Consider the following 27,032-nt stretch of genomic DNA (forward strand, 5'->3'; position numbering starts at 1 on the left):
GGCTTGAAGTTTATTGTTAGCTTCAGTTGCTTTGGCTACTGCCTCTTTATTTCCAGATTGTCGAGCACGCAAACTGTTATGACCGCCAGTGAGAGGACAATACCTTTTACGTGTTCAGGCCTTCTTTGTGCAACAACATGTTGAGGCAATCCCCTAAGGCAGCAAAACTTGCCTAACTGGTTGGTCCCTCTGCCTCTGTTTACTGTTTTTGACATGTGGGCCTCGACAGGGGTCGACGGAGTGGACTTTCCCTTCAACTCGGTAGCTGGTTTGATAAAGGAGGTCCCTTGGGCTCCCAAGAGCTTGCCGATGTCGGAGAGTTGCTGCTTTTCTTGTTGGTTAGCTGTAGCAGCTGCTCCCTTTGCCTTCTTAGTTTGTAGAGTTGTGGCATAGGCCGACCAAACAAGCGATTTGTCTCCTAGTGGACTTTGGGCCAGCTTCTTTTTCTGTCTACTACTGCTCTGGTCTGGCTTCCTCTTGAGCTGTTTCCTCTGCTAGCTTCTTCCTTTCTTCCTCTAGCCTTCTTGTTTCTTCAGCTTCTGTTGCCTTCTTGGTAGTTTCCTCCTCCTCCCTGGCTTTTCGAGCTGTTGCTTCTTTGGCGTCTTTCTTTTCTGTCTCTTCTGCAACCCTTCTTCTTTCCTCTTGTGATTTCTGAGTGGTTTCCTTTTCGGACCGTTGCTGCTCTTCCAAGCTATGCTCTGGCAGCATCCCCAATTGTGCTAAAGCTTTGAGGTGGTCAGCCATCTTGGAATGTCCTCCTGACATCACCAATTTTTGTGCTTGTTGTTGCTAAAGATTACGGGCAACCACACCTGCACAGTTTACCTTCAAGCCTGCCTCCTCAACAACCCTCAATAGCTTGTAGTTGGTTTGGTTGATGTTTGTGTTCTTGGCTAATAGGCATAACATGTCCAGATAAAATCGTAGCTCCCTTTGACTGGATGGATTTGCACAGGTGGAGACTGAATATTCCCTACCGACCTTGTCGAGCTCTTTATCAATGTCAGCCTGGTAGGAATCCGCATTCATTATGCCGGTTGTTGGGAGATGCAGAGCTCTCGCCCATAGTGTCGATGGTTATGTGGATGGGTCTGGCATCTCCAATCTGCACCTTGTTGTGCGTGGCTAGGTCAGCAACCTGGACCTCTACTTCCAGATTGTGCTGTAGGTCCTCCCAGTTGAGCGAAGCAAACTAGTAGAGGCCTATCTTCTCCAACCATTTTGCATGATGGAGAGGGTCAATCAATTAAACGTGAAAGCATCGAATTTGATGGACTTGCTGCTTCATGCCTGGTAGATGTCGTTTGCTTAACTAATTGCTGTAGAGGCAAAGGGGGCAAAGAGGTTTGAGCGAGCGCAAAAGAAAAAGTGAGGCAAGATTGAGTAGGGGAGTATATAATCTCTGCCAATCGGGGCGACAGTTGTGGCCATTTTATGATGTGACACCCGTGCCATAATTTGGGTCGGGTGCATCGTGCCTCTTCATACCTGCAACAAGTTCGAGGTGACTGTTGCGCTTCTTGTTCTAAATGCAAGGCATTATCCCAAGAAAATTAGATGGTGTTGCATGCTCTTGTGCATGGCTGCCTCCGCCAGATCAGCAGATGCAATTTGCCGCATGTCTTCCTCCTTATGGACGTTGAAAATTGAAACTGTAAGCATGGCACATGCTTCTGCATCCTCATCCTCATCCTCATCCTTGTCCACTGTTGCCCGATGTCTAGTGTCATCACCCTCGTAGTACGGGCGGAGTCTGAATCCGTTTTACTGCTTTCGGGAGGCTAATCCTATCTAATGTTCTTAGCCTGAATGTTCCTTATCCCAATTGCTCTTCAATCTGGTAGGGTCCGATCCATTTAATCTTGAGCTTCCCTGGGTGCAGACCAAGCTTTGAGTTGAAGAGCAGCACTTTGTCGCCTTTCTCAAAAATCTTGTACTTTGTGTTTCTGTCAACCCAAAGCTTCCTCCTTCTTTGGGCTGCCTCAGCAATCCATGCGCTGCAAAGCCTATCTTCCTCCAATTGAAGGAGCTACTGTATCCGCTAGTTGACCGATTCTTCAGGGTTAAGCTTTTCCACCATGGCAATCCTGAGGCTAGGCACTACAAACTCCATAGGGACCACAGCTTCCAGCCCATACACCAGTGAGAAAGGTGTGAAGCTAGCGCTTACCTTAAAGACTGACTGGAATGCCCACAATGCTGAATGAAGTTTTGCATCCCAGTCTATTCTGTTTTGATTCACAATCTTCTTCAGTATCCGCTGGAGTACATGATTGGTTGATTCTGCTTGACCATTTGCTTGTTTGCGGGTAGTACACAGTGGACTTGTGCATGATCATGTGACGCTGAGTCAGTTGTCGTATCACATCATTGATGAAGTGTCTGCCCTGATCATTGACTAGCTCCACTGGGCATCCAAACCTCATCATGATGTTTTCATACAAGAATTTGGCTACTGATTGTGTTGAATTATGCCTTAAAGCTTTGGCCTCCACCCATTTTGTGTAATAGTCTGTGCCACCAGGATGTACTTGTTCCCAGTCTACCTGGCAGGGGCTTTTTGAATGGTCGACGAAGTCTAACCCCCACTTTTGGAAAGGCTCTAGTGGGAGTATGGGCTAGTGAGGCATTCTGTCTACAGTAGTGCACTGGCCCAGCCTCTGACACACGTCACATTGTTTGGCATAATTCCATGCATCTTTCATCACTGTCGGCCACCATAGGCCCGCTTGCATGACCTTCCTTCTCGTTGTGTCTCCAAAATAGTGTCCGCCTGACACTCCCTGATGTGCTTTTGTCAGCACAACCAGTTGTTCATCTCATCAGGCACACATCTTTTGATTACCTGGTCTATTCCCACTTTGTACAGGGCTCTTGCTATTTCCATGAGGCTCTTGCTTTGGAGGGCAAGTTTCTTCCACGATCTCTGGTCATGCCAGTTGGGAAGGTGCCTTCTAAAACAAAATGCAACATGTCAAAGTATCAATTCCTTCCGATGTCGATGGTCTTTACTCCAAACAGGTCAACATCCGAAAATTGGTCGGGTACTCATGTTGCTTGTTCTCCTGTATCTATCCGATTGAGAAAGTCAGCAACAACATTCTGATTGCCTGTTATGCATGATTGTGAAATCAAACTCTTGCAGCAGCAGTAGCATCCACCTAGTGAGCTTTCCAGTGAGGTCTGGCTTCTTTACAAAAGGTACAGTAGGGCCTGATGTGATCAACATGAAATGCAAATTGGTTTCCCAACAAGTAATGTCTAAACTTGTTGACATAGTAAATTAGTCCCAGGGCTTCTGTTTTTGTTGTGCTGTAATTCTTCTCTGCTCGAGATAGCCTCCTGCTAACATAGTAGATGGGTCTGTACCACCCCTCCTTTGTCTGCTGAGCACACTTCCTATTTCAGTGTCAGATGCATCCACAAACACGTGGAAGGCTTTATCCCACTCTGGTGGTGGCTGGACTACTGGAGCGCTTGCAAGCATTCTCCTTAGGTCCTGGAATGCCTTTTGGTGCTATTTAGTCCATTTGTATCATGTCCCCTTCTTGGTGAGAGCATAGGGTGGGTGTGCAATGTCTGTAAGGTAGCTGAGGAACCTGTTGTGCCATTTGATCTGGCCCAAAAATCTACTGAGCTCTTTCAGATTCTGAGGTGGCTGCAGCTTCTGGATCGTGCTGACCTTGGAGGGATCCACAGCAATGCCATCTTTGGACACGATGTGTCCTAGGAGGACTCCACTTGTGACTGCAAAAGCACACTTGGCAAGATTCAGTTTCACCTGTGTCTACCAGCACCTTTCCAAACATAATAGCAAGTGATGTAAATGCTCCATCTTTTACCAAAAACACTGAAGTCATCCACAAATACACGCATGAAGTCAATGAGGTAATCATAAAAGATTTCTTGGACCGTGCGCTGAAAGGTTGCAGGTGCATTATTGCAGAGTCCGAATGTCATCATCACAATTGAAGCAAAGGCTTCCCATTCTGTGATGAATGCTATTTTTTCCTTGTCTTCTGGTGCCATTCTGACCTGGTTATACCCACTGACGCCATCTAAGAAGGAATACATTTCATGTCCGGCCACCACTGCATCTAACATTGAGTCTGTGAAGGGCAGAGGAAATGGGTCCAATATAGTTACAGCATTTAGTTTCCCGTAATCTACACAAACTCTTAGCTTCCCATTTTTCTTGGGCACGATTACAATCGGACTTAGCTAGTGAGCCTTCTTCTCAATTGGATATATGAATCCCACTGCCAATAGCTTATCTATCTCTTCCTTTACCTATTTGGCATAGTTGGGGTTCATTCTGTACCTCTGCTTCCTAATCGTCGGAATGACACCCTCCCTCAAGTTTATCTTGTGCTGATAGAAGCAACTTCATTTGTCCTTCCAGCTTAGCACTAACCTTGACAGTTTTGGGTTGCTCCACATTGCCCAAGTTGAGCTTTGTTAGTTCATCTTCCTACACTTTGATGCATTTTTGTTGTTCCCTATCCTTACATCTTAAGGCTTCCATCCATTCCTTCACCCCTTGTTCTGATTGTTTATCCTCCTCATGTGTTTGTTCACTAACCTTTTGTTGAGTTTCTGTTATTCGGGCTGTTTCCTCCTTGGTGTCCAGAGCCTCATCTGGCTTTTGTGCTGCTGTTGTCTGCACATTGAACGTATCTAGCGTATATTTTGCCATTATTCCCTCCACATCTAGCCAAAATAATGAAATCAGCTTTGGATTTTCTTTGATTGTTCTTTCCTCCTCATCCTCTTCTATGCCATCTAGTAGGTTCAACCCTTCCGCATGCAATGGTCTGACTGCCGGATCTATGTCCACCTTAGCTATTGTGCTGACTCTGATCTTCTTCTTTCCCCTCCTGATGGTAATGCTTTCTTTCAGCCAATCATGTTTGATTTTTCCATGTCTTATCCATGGTCTACCCAGCAACATGGGATACGATTCTGATTTGCCCTCCATTCGGAGTACCAAGAACACAATGGGGAAGCTGCATCCGGTTACAATGATCTGTTCTCCTCAGACAAGTCCGAGCAGCCTCACTCTACTTTGATTGGCCATGCGCACCAAGAATAGAGCTGGGTGGAACTCCATGATCCCTAATTCCCTGGTTGTTGATTCCGAAAGTATATTCACTTGTGATCCACCATCTACAATGGCTCGATTTCTTTTCCCCTCAGATGTATTGTTATTTGGGGCACCACATTATCTACTTCTGGAACATCCTCTATCTCCACCGCCTAACATTATGCTTCTTCTGTTGATTCAGCCTCACTCTATGAGTGGTCAAAGCCTTCCGTTCGTCCCTTGGTGGGATTCAATAGCTTCTTGATGAACTGCTTCCTGTAGTTAGGCACTAGTGACAGCACAACTGATCGAGGGTTATGTCCAGTTTCATGGTTTTGAGGTCTTCCCATAGGTCATACTGCTCCTCATTGTTTAGTTTGCTGCCTCGTTGGGCACTTTTCTTTTCTTTTCTCTCTCTTCCTTCAGCTTTTTCTGAGGACTCCGCTTCTTCTGAGTGTTGGTGTGCTGGTTAAGTCCCTCTTGGAGATACTCCCTTCCCTTGTTCCCTGATTTGTTCGGACATTTGTGTCCCGCGAGAGGATCATCTTCTCGCATCACATTCTTTTGTATGAATGCTTCATCAGAGGTGCCCCTGGTCTTCATGTGATCCTGACCGGGTTGTGTGGTCTCTTTCCTGCCCTTGGCTTGTGCATCTTGCACTTCTCTGACTACTTGATCCCTGACCTCCCTTTGTTCCCTTCTTGCCCTTATATATTGGATACTTGTGGTTGCCTCCCTGATTGGCCATTGGACGCAGAGGTTGCACGTTGCCTAGCCCGAGAGGAGTGGGCTGCCTGGGTAGTTGTTGTTGTGGGTTGTTAATCAGGAGTTGCCTTGCAAGGGTTCGTGCAAGTGCTTCTTCCTGTCCCCGCCAAAGCTTGCACTAGAATGCCACAGTGAGGGGGTGAATAGAGAGCCTCCTGTGTTTCTCCGAGCACTTCCACTTCCCCAGTAGGACCGCCAGTGTCGATGTGGTCAATCCGACTGGCGAGACGGAATCAGTCTAGCTGAGGATCCGTCAATGCCTAGCGCCCACACAGGTTCGTTCTAAGCCTCACACTACTGTTCTACACCGAAGATGCTGAGCACAACACTCTCTTGCCCCCCCCCCCCTCTCTCTCTCTCTCTCTCTCTCTCTCTCTCTCTCTCTCTCTCTCTCTCTCTCTCTCTCTCTCTCTCTCTCTCTCACTCACTCACTTTCTCACTCAGACAACATAAGTGATGCACAGAAGGAGACCATATACCTCTTTACTAATTCAGATACAAAAGATACCAAAAGATCCCCGTTGCCTCTTCCTTCCTCCTACTTCTATTCTCCTCAGTCTATAGTTACAAGATGCCCCTCGACTGTCATGCCTGGCTGTTACAAGATTGCATTACCAGACGATACAATTACAACAACTCATATGATTACATGGTAGGGCGAGCCTTCCGCCGAACGTGTTATGTGCCTTTATGGCCGTTGAGGATCATCCGGCGCGGCCATTGACGTATGTCCCACCAATCGAACGGACGGCCAACATTAAGTGCTTTAGCCGAGACACATAGTCTTGCATCGACTCTATTTCCTTTTGTTTGATGTTGTGTAGCTGTGCCACAGGATTCCATCTGTCCCGCCACTTCTGGCAAAGCTGGGCACAAACACATTCTTGAGCCGTGTGAAATTAACCTTATCTTCGGGTTTGAGAGAGTTCGGAACCATTGATGCGCTTTTCCTTCTTGGGCCAGTGAGAAAGCATGAATCATTGTTACATCACTGACTGGCCCGCGGGTTTCGCATATGAACTCAAAGATCACTACATGTTGAATAGGATCCCCATCCCCAAAGAAGTTTTGAACGAGCTTTGAAATGATGTGTAGCTTCATTTAGGAGGGTCGGGATTCTAGAGAAATGCCTAGTTCCCTGACCATTCCCCGGCCCATTTTCGTAGCCATATTCAACAAATCCGTCCTTGTACCTACATTAAGATCTATGGTTGGATTTGCCCTTGGTCCTTGTGCCTGCATTAAGATCTATGGTTGGATTTGCCCTTGGTCTTTGAGGAACTGCTCCCCCCTACCTAAACCTCATCCTCTTCCTATGTTGGCTCTTCTATGCATTTCCGGTCTATGGGACGGTCCGGCCACTTCATTTTGGAATGACTCATCATTAGCCGCCTTTATCGAATTAAGAGTTCCATGTCCTATAGGAATGTGGGATGATTGATCATCTACTCGATGTCCTTTTTAGTTTACAGGCGGTCTTTCACCTCTCACCCGCTTCTCTTGGTAGATTATCTCCTTCATATAGGGTTACAAACCCTTCCTCCGCTCTAGGCTCTCATTAATGGGTTCTAAGTTTGGAATTTCTCCCTCACTTCTGCCCATGACTATTTCCGGCTCTTTATCCCGTGATTGAAGTAAGTTTACACTTCCCATCTCCTTTTGTTCGACTCTAGCCCTTCGAGTATCGAGCTCTTGTTTCCTTAAGCTCAATTCTCGTAGCTACCATTCTACCTCAATCCTTTTCAGATCTAATTCTACTTTCTATGAGGTTGGGAAGAATACTTGACTAGTCCTAGCTGCACTTTCCATGTCTCTTCTCATTGGGGGGGGGGGTGCCAGTTTTTAACAACCTCGAATTTGAAGATTGGATAGGTACTTCTTGCCTTAGATCAAGTCCAGCGTTGGTTGATGGACCCATGCCCACATATTGCATCTCTTCATCGTTGCTGGTTTGGAGACCAAAAAATCCTAATGCTATATCAATGATACGGCTGAATCTAGTATGGAAGGGTGGTTTCTCCTCTTTCCCAAACCCAGAGTATCGCAGCCCTTCCTCCATGCACTCTTCACACTACTAGTTTCGACAGTGGTCAGATTCCTTAGGACACTCAATTGAGTGCTTACTGAGTGGCATGAACCCACACTCTTTTGATATAGGAAGATCCTGGGTGATTTGATGCACTATCGTTAGGAGTGAGGTCATCTCCGATGAGATTTCTAGACCTCAAGTGCATGTGAATATGATTTGATAAGCTATTTTGCTGTGCCAATTAAATTTTATTCAGATACTGTCGACTCATTTCTGAGGCCGTGAGATTGCAGAGAATAGTTCACGGTGTGAAGTGTCAGAATGAATGATTTCCTACACTTTCACGTGTTTAAAATTTTTGCTTTAGACTCAGAATTCCACGTTACCTTGTTATGATTTTCAATGCTCTCAATACTTCCTTAGCCTTAATTCGTCAATACTAGGTTCGTGAGTTGGATTTGATTAAGGCGTAAAATTGCAAAAATAGTTCACGCCGTGAAGTGAAAAGGTTTCATGTCGTGAAAAGCAATTGGTTCACGTCGTGAAAAGGTTTCATGTCGTGAAAAGCAATTGGTTCGCGTCGTGAAAAGGTTTCATGTCGTGAAAAGCAATTGGTTCATGTCGTGAATTGAAAACTGTTCACGTTGTGAAGGGTTCTAAAATGGTTCACATCGTGAAATGAAAATGTTCCACGCCGTGAAATGCTCTGGAATATTTCATGTTGTGAATGATTTTCTGCACTTTCACAATTCTTAATTTGTCAAACCCCGTGGTGTCAGGATAAGGTGACCTGTTTTTGGCAAGGTAATCCCGTGAATTGCGACGTTAATCATGGCGTTGATGTCCGGAGCGTTTCATGGCATGAAGTTGCTGAAAACGGTTCACATCATGAACTATTTTACTGCAGTTTCACGTGGGAACTTCCCACATCAACTAAGGTGGTTTTGGGTGCAAAATCCTTAACCAACTGCTTCCAAGATGATTGTGCCATGCCTAAGGAATGTAATACAAGTTCAAGGCACAATCAATTGCTCTTTATTTTTGTAAATTTTTTATTGTAAATTTTTGAAAAGAAAGAAAAACAAAACACCGCCCTGATCGTTCACGTTGACAATTTCGGTGATGCAAACATCAAAATTAACTAGAAAAAACAGTGGAGCTCTCTTCCAAGACCACTCCACCACACAAATACACAACAAACACAACTAATTTCTCATAATTTTTCACTTCCACTCAATTCTTATCCATTCATTTCCTACACAATGCACTACCAGAATGCAAAGGCAATGATGAATCTTATGTAATAGGAGCTGAAACTCAAAGAGGATGGAAGAAACAAAGGTGTTTCCTCCACAACGGCACCAAAAAATTTATGGGCTACCCCATAACTCCAAGAGGGAACTCAATGCATTCACCAAAGGGAACAGTAATAGAACACAACTGTCGTTAGGAAACTTACCAATGCTTGGAACTTGTGTCCCTGAGGTCTCCAAGCTCACTTGAGAAGCTCCAATCCTCCAAGCTCCACCTCCACGCTGTCACCGTAGAGTCGCTCGCACCGTCACATAAGGCAATCACTCTCTCTCACTCTTCAACACAAGCACGCAACATACAAGTATAGAAGAGGCAAAAGTGCTAGAATGCTCTCTCTCAAGACACAAACAAGAGCTCTCAATAGCACAAAGGGGGATTGTGTCCATTCATTATATGAGAAAATTCCTTATATACAATTGGCCCTTATTCACACTTGGGCACCCAAAACTTACTTAACTAAGGCCTTGGGTGGCCAATATCTCATAATGTACAACTTTTATAGTGCCTTTGCATGACACTTATTAATGTCCTCAAATAGAGGAGCATATTTATGAATCCAAAATGGGATTAATAGGGTTGTAGTTCATTGATGTGGATGAGATGATGTTGGCTCATATCCTAATGAGTGGAGCTTAATCTATTGGTCACCTTCAAATATAAGAATTGAAGATACATTGAACTCACCTCCCTTAACTTTAGGGTCATGGATATGGTCAAAGCTCATTAAGGATCTGGGTGTGGCTATGGACTAGGCTTCTTCTTCTTTGAATGACAACTTTGTACATACCATCTCATCTAGAGAAGACTAGTGTGGTGTTGAGAGTCTAGTTATCTGTGAGAGAGAACCACCACAAAGGCCAATCTTTGTTTGTCTCCATAGAGCTCTTCCTGTACCCATTAGTAAAGGAGCACTCTAGTGTGACAATAGAGTCAGGAAATGAGACATACAAGCTAGCACACCCATATCGAGAGTTGCATTACAGCTGAAAGGCAAGACCCAATGACGCATGATTTGGCAAATGGTGAGGTAAGCTCTTGATGTGAACAAGAAGTAACACACAGATACAACTTTTAGTATGCGTAGCAGCTTGACCTGTTTACAAGATCGTGCCAGTGGCACTAAGTTGACTCTCTGATAATGCATGTTCAATTACAACAATGGCGCAAATCTCCTACCACTACTAGTTAGACACTACTAAATAATTATTATAATGGTAAAAGTAAGAATAAGTGCTACCCATCTATTATTAGTCCTAGGCACTACCAAATGATGACTATAGAACTAAAAGTAAGAATAAGTGATGCCCATCTATCATAGCAGTCCCAACCGAGAGCACTACCAAGACGATTAAAAAGTAAGAATAACTGTTACTAGTATATTAGCATTATAATCATCATTTGGCCCACTACCAAAATGATGATTGTAATGTAAAAGAAAAAAAAGTGTTCTACCCATCCCCGTCAACTTCAGTTGAGAGGATTGGTGCCAACAAAATCATCTTGTAATGTCGAGTGCCATGTCATCAATGTAACGTTGAGTGCCACATCGCATTCAACATAGAGTGGCAAATCATCATTCACACACTTCACTACTTTTCATCTTGTACCTGCATGCATCATCACCAAAGTTGTAAGAAAATAAAAGAAAGCCAATGGAACTCGATACTAAGATTCCTTCAAGACTGTGAGCACGTGTGCAAGGGGACTCAATGGGTTGACTTGCCATTTGTTAGAGTAGGCTGAACTAGGAACATGAGATTGTAGGAGTAGGTTAAGTGGAATGTTAGTGTTAGTACCCCATTTTGAATTTAGAGCAAACTCTTCTAAACGAGCAAGGAATAAGGAGATCCAAAAGGGTCATCTTAGGCCTTGTCTAGCCCACCTTAGGAGAATAATCACTCACATGAATAGTGGTCACCAAGTCCCAATAAAGACATTTGTGCACCCATGAGACAACTAGGTTAATGATGATATTAATACAATACTTTTTTATAATGAATTCTAATGTTAGTCCTTACATTCAAAAGATGTGTCTCATTTATTAGCTACTAATGTATGTGACTTATAGTAGCTGTATTGAAAATTTCTCTCAAAATAATGCATACATATAAGAAAGAATTAATAACTCTTTGCATATAGATGATATGAGAGTTTTCTTAGAACTAAGGCCCTTGGGGGATTCATTACACTTTGCACATCTAGTGAAATGTAATAAGTTACATCTTCAAGCTCTTCTATGGCTTAAGCTAATCCATCCTTATATAGAAACTTTATGTAATCTCATAGTTATACTAAGCCATGCTATTGATGCCAAGTTGGGATTAAGATAAGGTACATTTGAGTAGTTATTTTATATAATATCTAAATGCATTGTGGGATTGAGTTGGCTTTGTATCTATAATGCCCAAGCAAATGTGTGGCCCTTGTATGGTTGGGTGGTGAAATGCAAGAAGTCACATCTTCAAGCTCCACTATGGCTTAAGCTATATCCATTGAGATTAGCTTGTTTCAAAAGTAAAAAGCTCATGTTGGTATTAATTGTTGATTTTTTAGGTTAATAATGTTCCCCTTTTAATACTTTAATATGTGTTAGGTTGATATATTGACATCACGAGAATAATGTATATTAATTAAATTGATATTACACAAGATCTCACTTGTTATCCCACAACTTTAGTGTGTAGCCATGGTATAATTATTTTCTACAATGATGTTGACATGCATCAACGTATTTGTGACCACAACAAGATGGGTTTTTTTTAATACAAGGCCATGATAAATGATGTGCTAGTGATGATTTAAAGAATAAATAAGACATGATGTCCATGTCCTTTTTGTACAATTGAAGTGATAGATACATCAATATATATTTGATGAAGAAACTCAACATCCCCCAATGGATTAAGTAGCCATTTAAAAACACCCTTTAAAAAAGCTAACATAAGTTTATATTCTTGAACCATGTTTCTAAGCTCAAGTAGGAATGCTTGTATTCTTTTGTGAGTGCATAAAATGAAAACATTCTCAATATTTTCAACTTGTGGGTTAAATGTTCATTTCTTTTTACATTAGCTTTATATATGTCACTGTCCATGCATGTGGAATGCCTATATTATTTTATAAGTGCATAAAATGAAAACATTTTCAATATTTTTGGTGCTTGGGTTAAAATATTTCTTTCTTTTTACATTAGCTTTAATATATATGTCATTATTCATGCATGTAGAATATCAAATAAAAATTTATGTTGTTTTAAGTAGTTGACACATAGAGGTCTTCTTTTGCTTACAATAACATGAATCTCTAGGTGGAATCACCATATAAAATGTTTAAAGATCAATTAACTTACCTGCATATTTGAAAACAAATGCCATTCTTATTATGATTATCTTAGTTTATCATTATTGAGATAGATGAAGTAGAAGATTTAAAGGCAATGTGGTAAATCTAAATGTGTTATTCTTAGGCAAATCTAAATGTGATATTCAAGAGTAGTAGCAAAATGATTTTAAGCCTTCAAAGATCTAAACCATTATAATCACAGTTTTGTGAGTGTTCTTGTCCATAAATAAGAGCCTTATACGTTAGAAAATTTGTGCTAACATACCCAAATAAATATATTTGATAATTAGTTATACTTTAAATTACTAAGACACCATATTGTAGAAGTTGCTAAGAGATTGTTTAAAAACAAAACAATTGTTTCTTTTGTTAAAACATGAAAGAATTGTAAATGTAAAGTGTACTTTACCAATGTGTCTCCTCTTCCTTCTCCCACTTGAAAGAAATGCTCCACATGGAATTTCTTCATATTTTACCATTCAAGCTTCGCTTTTAAGGAGACTCCCATATAACAGGTTTGGAGAGTTTGAAACGTCAAGCATGTAAACAAGGTTGTTAGGAATATATATACAATTGCTACATGTATACATACTTTTATTATTGATATTGAACCCACCAAGTAACATAAGTTAAATACATTTATAGCTAATAAATGATGAACCTCCTATAAATGCAACGACTGCAAGTCGACATAGAAATGTAAAGACTACTAGTAGACCTAATTACAAAATGGTATTTGGTTCACTATGTGATGTTATGCACTTTTTTCAATGAGGTGTAACATACTTGATCATCTTGATGAGGCCGCGCCCTTGACCTTCCACAAAATAAAAAAGCATATGCACAAACAAGTTTCTCTTAAAATGATCACTATTGTTGGAGGAGCCTTTGATGTTAGATTGATTTGTTTTTAAATGGTGCCATTTTTATCAAGAGTGATGTGATTTTTTCCCTTTTTATAAACATGTTAGGTACTCTCTAAAGTGTCATAATAAATAATGTTCTTGTATTGACAAACAAAGATGGTGCTAATTTTTAAAAACTTCCCTTAAGAGTAGAAACATCTTGGGATAAAAAGACCAACTAGTATGAATGAAAAGTCAAAAGTTCACAAAATAAGGGGCTTTTGCATGCAAAAAACCTTAGCCAAGAAGAGAATGGCAAAAATTAAAAACCAGCTTACATTGGACATGGTAAGAAAATGGAAGAACATTGTAAAAAACAAAATAGAACATGAGCTTTGAGAATGTGGTTAGTAAGAAAGACATTAAACAAAATAGAACATGAGTTTTGAGAATGTGGTTATAGTAAGAAAGACACTAAAGGAAAAAAGTGCATTGTGCAAACTCACAAATTTTAAAGGGTCGACAAGAGCATCATGTCATATCTACTCATGTTGTCCTCATCTATATGCTCATCCATATGCTTCCTCTAGTTATATTGATATTTAAATTAGAATTTTCTTTAGACTATCTTTTATTTTTACACATTGTCAACACCTTTTGAAAACTTAGATTATAGTTTCTCTTTAGTTGTATTGCATATTTTATGTATACTTTCAATCTTTTATTTGCTCCTAATTTTACAACTTCTTTATTCCTTTCTATCCCATTCTATTGTTGGTGGGGGAGAGTTGAAAATAGGCCCTTGTATTGTTCTTTTAGGTGAACCAACTCACAAGATCGAAAGGGACTTAGACCTTTGAAAGAAAGATGAGGTGATGCCTACTTCTTATTGGTTTACATGATCTTTCCATTGTCTCAACAGTTTATTTCAATGTGCTATGTACATATTTGTTTATCATATGAGCTCTCCCAAGCTTCATGGATTTGTATATTATTGATTTAATAACGTCTACATACATTTGTCTTGTACACATATGTGCACACACATTTGTATTTTAGTATTCAAATAACATTTATATACATATATGTGATTGTAAGTATATGTACATACGTGCATATCCTACGTAAATAAGCACAAAGATACAAAAAATATATGTGATTTAGGTAAGAGGATGACCTAAACAATCCTTTGCCATGCACATATTCTTGAAAACAATTATACACCCTCTGTCTCTATCTCTTCCTTTCTCACTGAACATATGGACTTTCTATGTGGTGTAGGTCTTTCTGTGTTTCTCTCTTCGAATAGGCATCATTCATAGCTATTGAGGGGAACAAAAGAGGAGAGTGACAATGGAGTGGAGTGTAGCTCTCTCTATGTCTCTCTTTTTGAATAGGCATCATAGCTATCGAGCGGAGCAAAAGAGGAGAGTGACAATGGAGTGGAGTGAGAGGGCAAGCTAATTGACAGTCCTATATTTCATTAGAGGCTAGTGGTGTTAGTGGCTTGGGTGGAGAAAGCTAATAGCCTTGCATGCTGGTGGGTACTATTTAGTAATGTGTTATAAAGATAATTACAAATTTAATGCTCCATGCTTTAAATATATGTCCTAGAGGAAATTTGAAACTATGTAACACCTACATATGCATGCACACATTTATATATATATTTCATGCTCTTGGGTAAAAGGACAAAGTTTACATCTGATTACCCTCTCTCTCCCCCTCCTCTTCTCTGTTTTTCTATCTCCTCACATCCCAAGCATCAAGGCTGTTGCATGCAATACTAGCACCTACCTTCCAAATCACATTGCATTCCTTACAATATACATATTTTCACCAACAAGATTAATTACCAAATGTAGAATATTTAGCAAACCATATTGGATAACACCTTAAAATTTGGTGGATGGATTAGCTCTAGCTTTCTTATTCTCACGGCGGGCAATGGTAGAAAACTATAAAAACTTGGTGTTGGGATGAAGGGTGACCCCATTTTTCATTTGAAGGGTGAAATTTTGTCCAAATTCTTTTGCTTGCAAACATTTGAAACTTGGAAGGCATATATTATCATTAGAGCTCTTTAACCTTGGCTCCTCTACCCTACAAGCTAGTGCTAAGAGGCTTTATACCCCATGAAAGGCAAGTTCTCTCTCTCTCTCTCTATCACTAGTCCCTCATGGTATTTTCCCTGTCCAACCTTAGCGTACATAATGGGTAGGTAGGGCAAAGACCCTAAACACAACATGATATTCAAGGGCTTACACACTTTGGGTGCTTCTGCGAGGTATTTTTCTCATCCAGCCTCAACCTACCTGATTGGTGGGCAAGGCAAAGACCACGCACAACTTGAAGACATGTTATTCAAGGGTTTACACACTTTGGGTGATTCCAAAAATTTCGGCAAAAAGTGACAAAATTCCCAAAGATTGGGAAAGATCTCTACCACTCAAGCTTGTGGATGCAGAGAAGAGTCTTTCCCCATTGATCTCCCACCCCACTTGAGATTTATGGAGAGCTCCCTCGTTTTTGCTCCAAGTATGTAAACACTCTCAAATACGAGAGGCTATACATACATGATAGAGGGAACACCTTATGTAAACTTCCTCAAATACGAGAGGCTATACATACATGATAGAGGGAACACCTTATGTAAACTTCCTCAAATACGAAAGGGTATACATGATAGAGGGAGCACCTACTACAATATATTTATACACATGGATTATATTTACATACTCATTAGCTTTAGTAGTAAAGGGTGGGGGGAAGCTCGAAATGAAATTTTGTTTGAATCGGAGACCTGGTTTGCTGTCTCCAGCTTAAGCTCGCGCTTGCTCTCTCTCTCTCTCTCTCTCTCTCACACACACACACACACTCTGTACTCTCTCCCATTTAGGACTGCAGAGCTGTAGCTACATCAGTCGTCTTCTTGGGGTCCCTTCATTACATGGTTTTTGTGGATGCCTAAACTGTTTCATTTACCTGAGCTTCTGTGCTGAATCCACAGAGTTAGGACACCGCATTGGATGAACAACAGGAAGGCCACAGATGGCAGCAGGAGCAGCAGGACAGGCCAAGTAACCAACATTCTAAAATCTGTAGCCACCGAAGCCCGCGCCCCGCATAACAGCAGCAGCAGCAGCAGCAGAAGAGGATTTTCCCTAATGCAAAATGGGAATATGCTACAGCAAGAAGAACTCAGAAAGTCACAGAAGGGAAGAAGCTTTAAATGGGTTCACAAAGAGGTCTGCAGAAACCCTAAATGGGAGGTCTGCTGAAACCCTAAATGGGTTCAAAGAGAGGTCTGTAGAAATCCTAAACGGGGGAGAGAAAACGATACCCTCAAAGTCCCCTTACAGGGCGTCCCCTTTCAGACCAAGTTCTCCCTTCAGACCTTCCCCTTTCAGGGCGTCCTCTCCATTCAGAGCTTCATCTCCAGCTAATGGCACGCCCCGGCGCCTCCTCAAAAGGCCCTTTCCCCCACCATCCCCTGCAAAACACATCCAAGCTGCCCTTCTAAAACGCCATGGCACAGCCAAGCCCAAAGAAGGAGTGCCTAGCATTGCTGCAGAGGGACGCGATTCTGAGAAGTCACTTGACAAGTCATTTGGTTATGGCAAGAACTTCACCCTCAAGTATGACCTTGGCGAGGAAATAGGACGGGGGCATTTCGGTCATACATGCCATGCCAAGATAAAGAAAGGGGATCTCAAGGGTCAGTCTGTTGCAGTGAAGGTTATTTCTAAAGCAAAGGTCGGCTTGGCCCAACCTTCAGATAGAGTTGCATCTAGGATCATATTTTATCTGTTAAGGGTGATTTTGGATGCACAGGCATGCTTAATATGTCCTCATTGATAGTGTTGTCTGAGGGTTTATTCGTAGTCCTTGGGTTGATATGTGAAGCTGTCAACTTGCCATTTGTTGATCTTAGATGCATATAACGGTCATGTTGTAGTGCTGTAGTCCTTGATTGATAGCTTTTCACTACAGTTCTGGGTTACTATTGTGCCATGTATATGTTTCATACTTGATCAATTTGATTATGCAGTTCTTGATTTTTATAATCAATTGCCAGTTTAGGGTTTTTTTTTTGAAGCTGTTATGTGGTATTCCAGATGACAACAGCCATTGCAATAGAGGATGTAAAGAGAGAAGTAAAAATGTTGAAAGCACTTACCGGGCATCACAACCTTGTCAAGTTCTATGATGCGTGTGAGGATAACACAAACGTGTACATAGTCATGGAGTAAGTTTGTATTTTTGGGCTTCTGAAACAACCCTTTTGGCCAGTAAATTACTGTTTTTAAGGACATATGATGCGATAATCTTCAAGTGTGTGATGGGTCTGCTAGATAGGATACTTGTGTTTATGTTCCTGTGCTTTCATTATTCATGTGGCACTTCTTTGCAGGTTGTGTGAGGGAGGTGAACTGCTCGATAGGATACTTTCAAGGTACAACGGTGTGGGGTTTAGCTGTTGTAGCTGCAAATCTCTAGAGCACTGAATCTTTAGAGCCAAAGAAATATACAGTGAGTTTGAAACTGCTCATTGTGTTGATGTGACAGAGGTGGGAAATATTCCGAGGATGATGCAAAAGTTGTGGTTGCTCAGATCTTGAGTATAGTAACCTTTTGTCATCTTCAGGGGGTGGTTCATCGTGATCTTAAACCAGAGGTGGGTCAAATTTTTTTCGGGTCTGGATTAGTTTTGGCTATGTTGCTGTTTTGAAACATGATAATTTCTCTTGCCGCATTAAATAACTGATGACAATCTTTTTTCTTAAGGCCAGTAGGAAGGGCCCATCATGACCGTCTGTGAGTCTTGGATGGGAAATCTTACCTATCCTAGCCCCCACCCATGCGATTGCATGGACAGGGATCTATGTGTGTCCAGCCTAAGAAAAGCATGTTAATAAACATCAGAACTGAGAGGAGGCGGCAATTGATTGAAGTTTGTTCAAGGGAAAGACTGATGGAGCTTCTTCTTGTATGAGGTATTGAAAAACACAACTTTGTTATGGTTGCCTGGTTGCGTTACTCCTTGCAGAACTTTCTATTCACAACAAAGGATGAGGATGCGCAGCTGAAGGCCATCGATTTTGGACTCTCAGATTTTGTGAGGCCAGGTGAAGTGGGGATATGCTGGACATGTGATTGAATTCAAGGGTTTATTATACCTTAACTGCAGACCATAGGAAAGCTTACTTCAAGTTAAAGGATGGTAGTATCATCATACCTGACATGGTGGTTTTGATATGTCGGCAGATGAGAGGTTGAACGACATTGTTGGAAGTGCTTACTATGTTGCACCCGAGGTTCTTCATAGGTCCTATAGTATAGAAGCGGATGTTTGGAGCATTGGTGTAATAACTTACATTCTACTCTGTGGCAGCCGCCCATTTTGGGCACGTACAGAGTCTGGTATCTTCAGGTCTGTGCTGAAATCTGAACCAAGTTTTGATGAAGCACCGTGGCCTACTGTATCGGCAGAGGCGAAGGATTTTGTAAAGCGGCTTCTGACAAAAGATCGCCACAAGAGAATGACAGCTGCTCAGGCTTTGAGTAAGTCAGATGATAAAAGGAGCTTAGTTTTAAGGCTTGTTGGTGGGATTTTAGGTGGCTTAACCTCTTCTGCTGTTTTTTCTTGTCAGCGCACCCGTGGATACGTGGACACCAAAAAGTTCCTCTTGATATATTGATCTTCAGATTGGTGAAGTCTTATGTCAGGTCTTCCATTGTAAGACGAGCAGCATTGAAGGTGAGCACTGTTTTTGCATTTATTGTAATGAGGACAAATGCCAGGATTGCTTTTTTAGTTAGAAGGAGCAGCTTAGCATGCCCAACAGTGAAGCAGATGGTCAGTTTTGCTTATGTATTTAAGCTCTTTATCTTTTGTACTTTATATGGCAACAGTTGTAAATGCTGACATCTAACTCTGCATGTGTGTGTATCGCCCTCGCCGTGTAGGTGACCAGGACCAACCTGCATCCAGAGCACCAAACACATGCACACATATGCATAAAGAACACAATGAAAGCCATTGATGACCCCCCCCTACCCAACCATAGGCCCGACTGCTCTGGACCATCCCCGAGCGTAGGAGTGTCAGGGTGGGTGAAATACACCTGAGTGTGAGGTCTCCAAATCATGGACCACCTTGCCCACACATGGTATATAGGATTAGTTTCTAACTTTCCACTGATAGCCAACTGTGAACCTATGTGACACCTTTGCATGACTCAGAGTTTTACATTGCCACCTTAGCCAAGGCCGTAACAAGAAGTAGCCGGACGCTATTAGAGGTGTATTGTTGTGGATCGATGGAGCTCAAAGAACACATTTGATCATCCTTAAAGCTAGGCTTATGAATGGTTGAACACAGCATACTTAAACAAGACCATGCATATTTTTTTGTTCTAAACATTTGTATGATTTCACATGTGATTCCACGGATGCTATGTAGGCTAGTCATCCTGGCAAAAAGGTTTCTAAAACGTGTAAGTCAGCCCGTTGATGCTTTGAAGATGGTGTTTATCTGTGCGATGTGAGTGGTATGTAATAATGTGAGTGTGCCAACTTGAATGAGAGACTAGTAGTACTATTGAGGGTCTTGAGTCCAAAGTTTGAGAAGGCAGTCTTGAGTCCAATTGCAATAGAGTAACGAGGGAGTGCCAACTTGAAGTCCTTACCTTAGCTTTGCTCTGCTCGTTAATTTTTAAAGAGTCCAAAACTTGCCTAGAAATTTGAGGTATGTGCACAAGGGCAAGACTAGGACCAGCCCTGTAGAACACTTCTGTCCATGTGCTTGGGTTCTCCGAGATAGAAAGAGTGTAGCGGAATCATACATACATTACACACAAGAGTCTAGAAGAAGAAGGTGTTACAACTGAATCTCTAGTATTACGTAGAAGAAGAAGGTGTTACAACTGAATCTCTAGTACAAAGGTGAGTGGGAAATGAAGACGTCAATCCACAGCCCAACACTGTTGAAGATCTCCTTGGCCAGCGCATGCCTGTATAATAACGCTCTGTAGACAGAAAAAGTCTCAAGTCAGAACAGGTCGTGAGCGCTCCCTCTGAGTTCCCCCGCTCCCCCCCCCCCCCCCCCCCCTTGCTCGATTCCTGCACACCCCTCCCTCTCTTTCGCGCTGCTATGCGCCACCCCCCCCTCACGATTTTCTACTGTGCGCCCCCCTCCCCCCCTCTCGCACTGCATCGCCCTTGCCCCTCACCAGCCTCACCCCTCCCCCCCTCGCCAGCCTCACCCGCTTCCCCCTTCCCTTCGCTGCCCCGCCCCCCCCCCTTCCTTTTCTCTTCCCGTTTCCTCGCCTCTGTGTCTGTGTTTGTTACTTTTTCTCTTTTCTCTCCCTCTTCTCGCCGTCGCGATCCCTCCACTGATTCTTAGTGCCCAGTGAGGTCGGTAGATCCCATTGTGCCCCCGGTGAGCTTCTCCCAGTAGCCTTCTTCCCCGATGGATCTCTCGCAGCAGCCGGCCTCTCCGCCCCCCGTCCCTTGTCCACCTCCACCTCCGCCTCCCCCTCCTCCTCCATCCTCGCCCTCGTCTTTACCCGCAACATTTCCTTTAGCCCTATCCTTTGCATCAGAGCCCACCATCCCTCCCCTTCCCTCTCCGCCTCTCTAGAGCACTCCCGTTGACCCCAGTAGCACCCGACTTGGAGCGGAGGCAGTGGATGAGTTTCGTTCGCCGCTCGATTCACCGCTTCTCTGAGTGGTGGTGGAGATGACCATTGATGCCTCCCTCTTGCCCGCCAAAGTCTCAAGTGGGTCCCCCAAGATCTTGGGGCAACCTGCGGATTATAGTTTCTTCTGATGTCTTCCGACGCAAGGGACATATATGTTTGAGGAGACAATAGCACCTATTCGGGTATGTGTGGTTTTTTGCCACTCTAGACCCTCTATGCCAGAGAATGGCGTGATGATTTTCTCTTTTCCTTTGAGTGCGGCCCCGAGGACGGAGTGGGATTCAGATTCGGTGACTGCTGCCATCCAGGGTTAGGCGGTTGAGCTCTCCCATCATCTTCATGACATCCCCATCACCGACGTACGCACCCATCTTTGGCCATTGGCTAGGATGGAGCTTGGAGGCTCAGGCCACAGAGACCAAGATTGGGAGATGGTGGCCTCCAGCTTGAAGGTGTTGCTTTTTGTGTTCATGCATACTTCTGTCGTAGAACCTCTTCTCTCTTTTTACAGGTACCTCCATTGTGATCGATGGAGTCTGGAGTACGTATACTCTCGCGCTAGATCCGCGTCCACTTGGTGTGCCTTTGCCCCAAGATAGATTGTGATTATTCCCCGTCTAAACCCTTGCCTAAGAGTCTTCAAGTGGAGGGCAGTTCCGCGAGTTTTGCCTCACACAGAGATTGATATGTTGATAGTCTCGTGGAACATACATGATTTAGGGGGGCCTCAATGCTTTCAGAGACGTGGCGTCCTCAAAGGAAAGCTTCAGAGAGACATGTTAGCAGTCATCTTCTGTTTGCACATATTGCTCAGTGAGGGCCTTAGTTGTGGGTGTGCTTGCCCAGGAGCTTTTTCCCATTTTTTGTATTTTTTTCTCCCTATTTTTTTGGTCGTGGAGACTGTCTTGTGTTGGCCGACCCCTGCAATCGTGGCCGACTTGTTGTCATATGTTGGTTGACTGGTTATTTCCAACTGTGGACACCATGTACACCCTGTCGGTTGATTTAGGGCTGGCCGACGAGCACTAGAGGGTGGTATAAATACCACCCTTGTCCCTCACACCGTTTATACAGCTTCTCTCTCTCTACACTTCTGTGCTTTGTTCTCCACAGCACTTGTCTCATTTTTTCGCTGTGCATTCTGACATGGTATTAGAGCCCCAGGTGGCTTGAAGCTTGGAGACAATGGGAGATTGAGGGTTTACTGTTTTTTGGTGCTGATTGGAGATTTCGTGGGCTGTTTGGGACTTGGAGATCGGGTAGAAGCATAGAAGGGCGGTGGAGTACAAGGAAGGTGATTGGGTATTGTTGAAGTTTGAGAAAGCAAGCCTTTGAAAGCTGAAGGACAAGGAGAAGGTTTATGCTAATTTGTCCAATAGGTATTATGGACCTTTTCAAATATTGGAAAGGAACAACGATGTGGCTTTCAGACTAGCACTACCCGATCATTGGAGGATTCACAATGCTTTTCATGTGAGTCACCTAAGAGCTTATAAGGGTTCCGAACCTTTGAAACTAGTGAATGAGGATCCATTGGAAGTTGAAGAGCTAGAGAAAGTTCTTCAACCAGAGCAGATTGTCTTTCATAAGGAAAGAAGAGGATCACATAGCAAGGTCACTAGAAAGGTCCTTGTCAAGTTCAAGAATTATTCGGCTATGGGGATGCAAAGTGGGTGGACGAGAACTTCTTTGCGGAGTATCCATAGGTTTTACTGGCATATCATGAAGCTTTTTATTTGAGAATAACTGATTAGACGCTAAGGGGATGTCATCGGCCTTTGTATTTTGACATCCAAGGAATTAGGAACAAAGGAGAATGCACGGAATTGAGTATTCTAGAACTCTAGGGTTGTTATCCAAGTTGTATCCAAAAGGAGCAACTCTAAGATTGAACAACACTAAATCTTTTGTACAAGAGTCACGGGACTAGCCATATCATGGAGTCATTGTTTATCAGTGAAGCAAATCGAAATGGAGTACATGGATATGAATACTATTAGTCTACCATAGTCAAACATTGACATGGGTAGCATAGTCATAGGAAATGGGCATTTTTAGACTTGGGAATGTCGGGGATGGCAGCATCTTCCCGTTCCCATTCTCGTCCCATGTCACTCTATAGTCACAGGGAATGGCCATTCTCAATCTTTTCCGTCCCCGTTCCTTGTCCCCATTTCGTGTCCCATGTGACTATGATGGGTAGTAGGAGTACATTAGGAATTGGTATAAAAACCAAGAATTTGGTGTCAAAACCAAAGAACTGTTTGTGCATTCATTTGTTTATTTGATTTATGCTTGTGAGCATATTTGTATATGTGTGCCAAGGGTTGGGGATGCTTGGTTAAACCCAAGGATGAGCATGTGTGCATGTTTGTGTCTTTTGACATATAACGGGTGCGTGTTGATCTTGACAGCAAGAGAAGCATGTTGGAAAACTCTTGCGTGATGGCGACTTTAGAGGTGCAAGGGGTGGGAGTATCTGCCAGAGGGGTCAAAATCAAGGTCACTTTATGTGAAGAATGAATACCGTGAGGGCAAGAAGAGAAGAGGAGGACATTCCACATGAAGAACCATGTCTCAAGAGCTAGAGAAAGAAGAGCCAAGTCCACAACAAGAAAAAGGCAGAGAAAAGCAAGATCTAATAGTTGAGGATAACTGTTTAATAAGTTTGGGGGATGTCATTGAATCATCAAAGTACAAGTTGTTGATATGTAAAAATGCAATGCGCAAAAAGTGCATTGATGACATGGTGACGGTGACGTTACATTGATACGTGGCAAGGTAGCAGCGCAAGGCCATCTTACATGCTTGGAACAACGTGACTAGCTTTTGGAAAGCAAAATATTAAAAGCTTTTTAAATACTAAAAAGAGAAGAGCTTTTATTATTAAAAAGATGCTTTTTTGGCTATAACTATAAATTCAGCTATTCTCTCATTGTTGAGACATGTAGAAAGACGAGAGCTCTCTAGTTCTAACTCGAGACTCCCCCAAGGGGTTTTATCTAATATAACTCAGAGAGGGGGGGTGGTCCAAGGCTATTTCGACCCCTAGTGTGATGTCTTCTCTTTCTATTCTCTCTCTTTTGTTTATTTTTAGGTTTACTCAAGGTTTTATGTGTGAATTTGTTGTTTTCTTGAAGATAAGCTAACTACTCGTGCCATAGTCCTTACGAAGGCCTATTTTGGGTCTTGCCACTTGGCTGTTGTCCATGTGTACCTATAGGTAAGATGTGTCACATTCTTGCCCACTTTGAAGTTGTTCCCAATTGCACGGTGTCCATACAAAGGTGCCCTTTCATAAAAGGAAAACATCCAAGGCACCCAAGATCCCGAACATCGCGAGACCACTTTGCATTGAGTGCAAAGGCTCCCATTCCGTCCTCCATGATGTCAGCACGAAGACCTGCGAAGAAACTTGTGGGTGACCAACTTTTGCTCGATCCAAGACTTTTCATTTTCCAACCGTTCATGAAATAACATTGCAATATCCTCCGATAACAAACGAGAAGAACACTCAAGAAAATGACATGGAAAAACTCCAGTATTCTCACTCTAGTCACTAATACATCTACTCAGAGTCTCAGATAGATCACAAGAATTGTTTGTGCCAACTTCAATGCACCTTGAAGGAAGAAAGTAGAACCAATATTCTTTAGAAGAGTTGCATTAAATCTGTATTCATCAGTATTGCTCAACACCTGTATGTATAGATCGTCATCTTCTTGTGGAACATACTCCAAGTAATACATCTGTTGATACACCAAAGCAAAAACTTTGGATGTTGTCAGTACAATCTCCAAGAAGTCTTTGCAATGTGAAGATACCCACAAGTATATCCTCCAAAGGTGAGACAAATTTGGTGATGTCTTTTTGCGGTACCTCCATGACATTAGACATTGAAGCTACTCTATCCAATAATGACAGGGGGAAGAGTCCTCTTGTATTGGCCCAGAAATTGAAACAATCGCCATTGAGGCCAAAGATTCTCCATCTAGTTTAGACGGAAACTTTGAAGACTCTTCCTCGGAGACTTGGTTGGAAACTTCTATTGTTTGAGCTTGTGGCTTGATGCAAATTTGCAATGAAAGACCCCTGGTGTGTGCTCAACTCGAGAAATGAGAAAAGTTGAGACGTGCACACGTACATATCCTTTGTACTCAATTCTCTGGTTTTGAAGAAGCCTCCTCCTTGGATTGCTCCTTCAAGGTCTTTGGATGATCTTTTGCGATGTGCTCGTGGAGGCACACTTGAAACATTGATTGGCTGATTGCTTGGCTTGGAACCCCTCTTAAGAGAGTTGTGTCCGTGACATTCTCCTAGAATTATTGTTATCTTCCATGGTCTTCATAGCTTTGTAGGAATCTCGTTGTCTTTCTGTTGTGTTGGACTTTTTGTTGAGTCTGAGACTTGGAACTCCGTCGCCTTTCGAGGATAGTAGCCATGCGTACCACGTCTGAGAGATCACGAGGATAGAGTACACACATTTGCATGCAAGGACAGTTTCAAACCATCTACGAAAAGATTGTGATTGTCTTGATTGTAAGCTTCCAAAACGGGGCAAGTTAGTTGGATATCAGTTTGCCCTGGTTTTGAGGAAAGCGCTCCCATTGTCACTTTAACTGATGACGGTAGTTGACAAGAAAAAATTCCTTCAAGATTGCCTTGCGGCAATCATCCCAGCAAAGATGGTCTTCCCACCATAAGAGAGCTAAATGGAGCTGAAAAACATTTGAACCACTTGTTGCCGCCAATATGGTTGAAGGGTGAGTGGGAACTATTCGGAGAATCCAATGGGGAGGGACTTTGCGAAGGAGATCATCGGTGATGCGAACATCGTCTCTCATGTGTTGGACCAAGAGTGAAGCTCATCAAGTACATCCTTACTTGCATCCAAAGAACTTCTTCGGAAAGTTTCGTCACTTTGTCCTCCGAATCCCCATGGCCTACTTGAGAAGCGTGAGCGTGGGTAGACACCAAATTTGCAGATGGCCGGGGTACCACATCCGTCCGACCAAAAGTGGTTTCGAAGGCTTCAATTTGTGCGTCCACACAAGCAACGATTCGCTACTTCATACGTGAAAGCACTTCCATAAATGCCATTGAATCCATGATGAAGAGGTAGTACTAGTGACCACAAGAGAAGGATGGCAAGGATTGCAACCCTTCGCTTTGAGGGAGAGTGGGTGGGATAATTGGACCACCAATGCCAAGAAGAACCCACATAGTGACTTTTTCCAAACTTGGCCTTGTGCACTCTTGGAATTCAGAGGCTCTTCCCTATCCAAGTAGTCAATGCACATGGGTGCCATAAAAAATAATAATTTATGGGTTCATTAGGCTTTGATACCAATTGTAGAACACTAGTGCATGCATGCTAGGGTTCTCAGAGATAGAAAAGAGTGCAACGGAATCACACATACAGCAAATAACGACTTTTCCCAAACTCGGTCTTGTGCACTCTTAAGGGTTCCAAAGAAAAGAAATTGCAAGTTCATTAGGCTATGATAGCAAATGTAGAACACTTGTGTCTGCGCAGAAGCCTTGTTGTACTAATCCATAGTCCTAAGCTTGATTAAGAATAAGATGTTGAATAAACATGATTAAGATAGAAGAAGAGAGATTGGTGTTAGGCTTTTCTGTATTTAATATGATACTCTGTACAAAAAGGATACTGAATGTATGTACTTGGTTGAGCTCTTGGTCATTTCTTTTTTGTATTTCCAAATTGTATAATCAATTGCCATGTACTTTTGATAGAGATGTATGGCTGTGTATGTGGGACATGGCAATGTCAGAGCCTAGAGGATGGTAATTTTGTGGTTTAAGTGTTAAATTCTGTATAACCACGCACCCGTTTGTGACAGTGGTATTAGAGCTCTGGTTCTCTTACTTTGCATAAGTCTTTCAATGACACTGGATAAGACCGTGTAGGAGTCATTATTCGTGAG

General features: G+C 42.6%; 1 protein-coding gene across 1 annotated transcript in view; it reads left to right on the plus strand.

Moving 5' to 3' along the window:
* The first annotated feature begins 16,106 nt into the window (after positions 1-16,106).
* LOC147637143 (CDPK-related kinase 5-like) overlaps positions 16,107-27,032 on the plus strand; it is a 47,532-nt gene continuing 36,606 nt past the window's right edge. The window contains exons 1-7 of the mRNA XM_086800745.1: positions 16,107-17,134; positions 17,497-17,627; positions 17,793-17,834; positions 17,948-18,056; positions 18,429-18,507; positions 18,647-18,943; positions 19,033-19,139. Of these exons, the coding sequence (XP_086656871.1) occupies positions 16,553-17,134; positions 17,497-17,627; positions 17,793-17,834; positions 17,948-18,056; positions 18,429-18,507; positions 18,647-18,943; positions 19,033-19,139 (1,347 nt within the window). The 5' untranslated portion in view covers positions 16,107-16,552. The remainder of the gene's footprint in view (positions 17,135-17,496; positions 17,628-17,792; positions 17,835-17,947; positions 18,057-18,428; positions 18,508-18,646; positions 18,944-19,032; positions 19,140-27,032) is intronic.

Source organism: Cibotium barometz, chromosome 7 (genome assembly GCF_041138505.1).
Source record: "Cibotium barometz isolate CiBa-2024 chromosome 7, ASM4113850v1, whole genome shotgun sequence".
Taxonomy (NCBI): domain Eukaryota; kingdom Viridiplantae; phylum Streptophyta; class Polypodiopsida; order Cyatheales; family Cibotiaceae; genus Cibotium; species Cibotium barometz.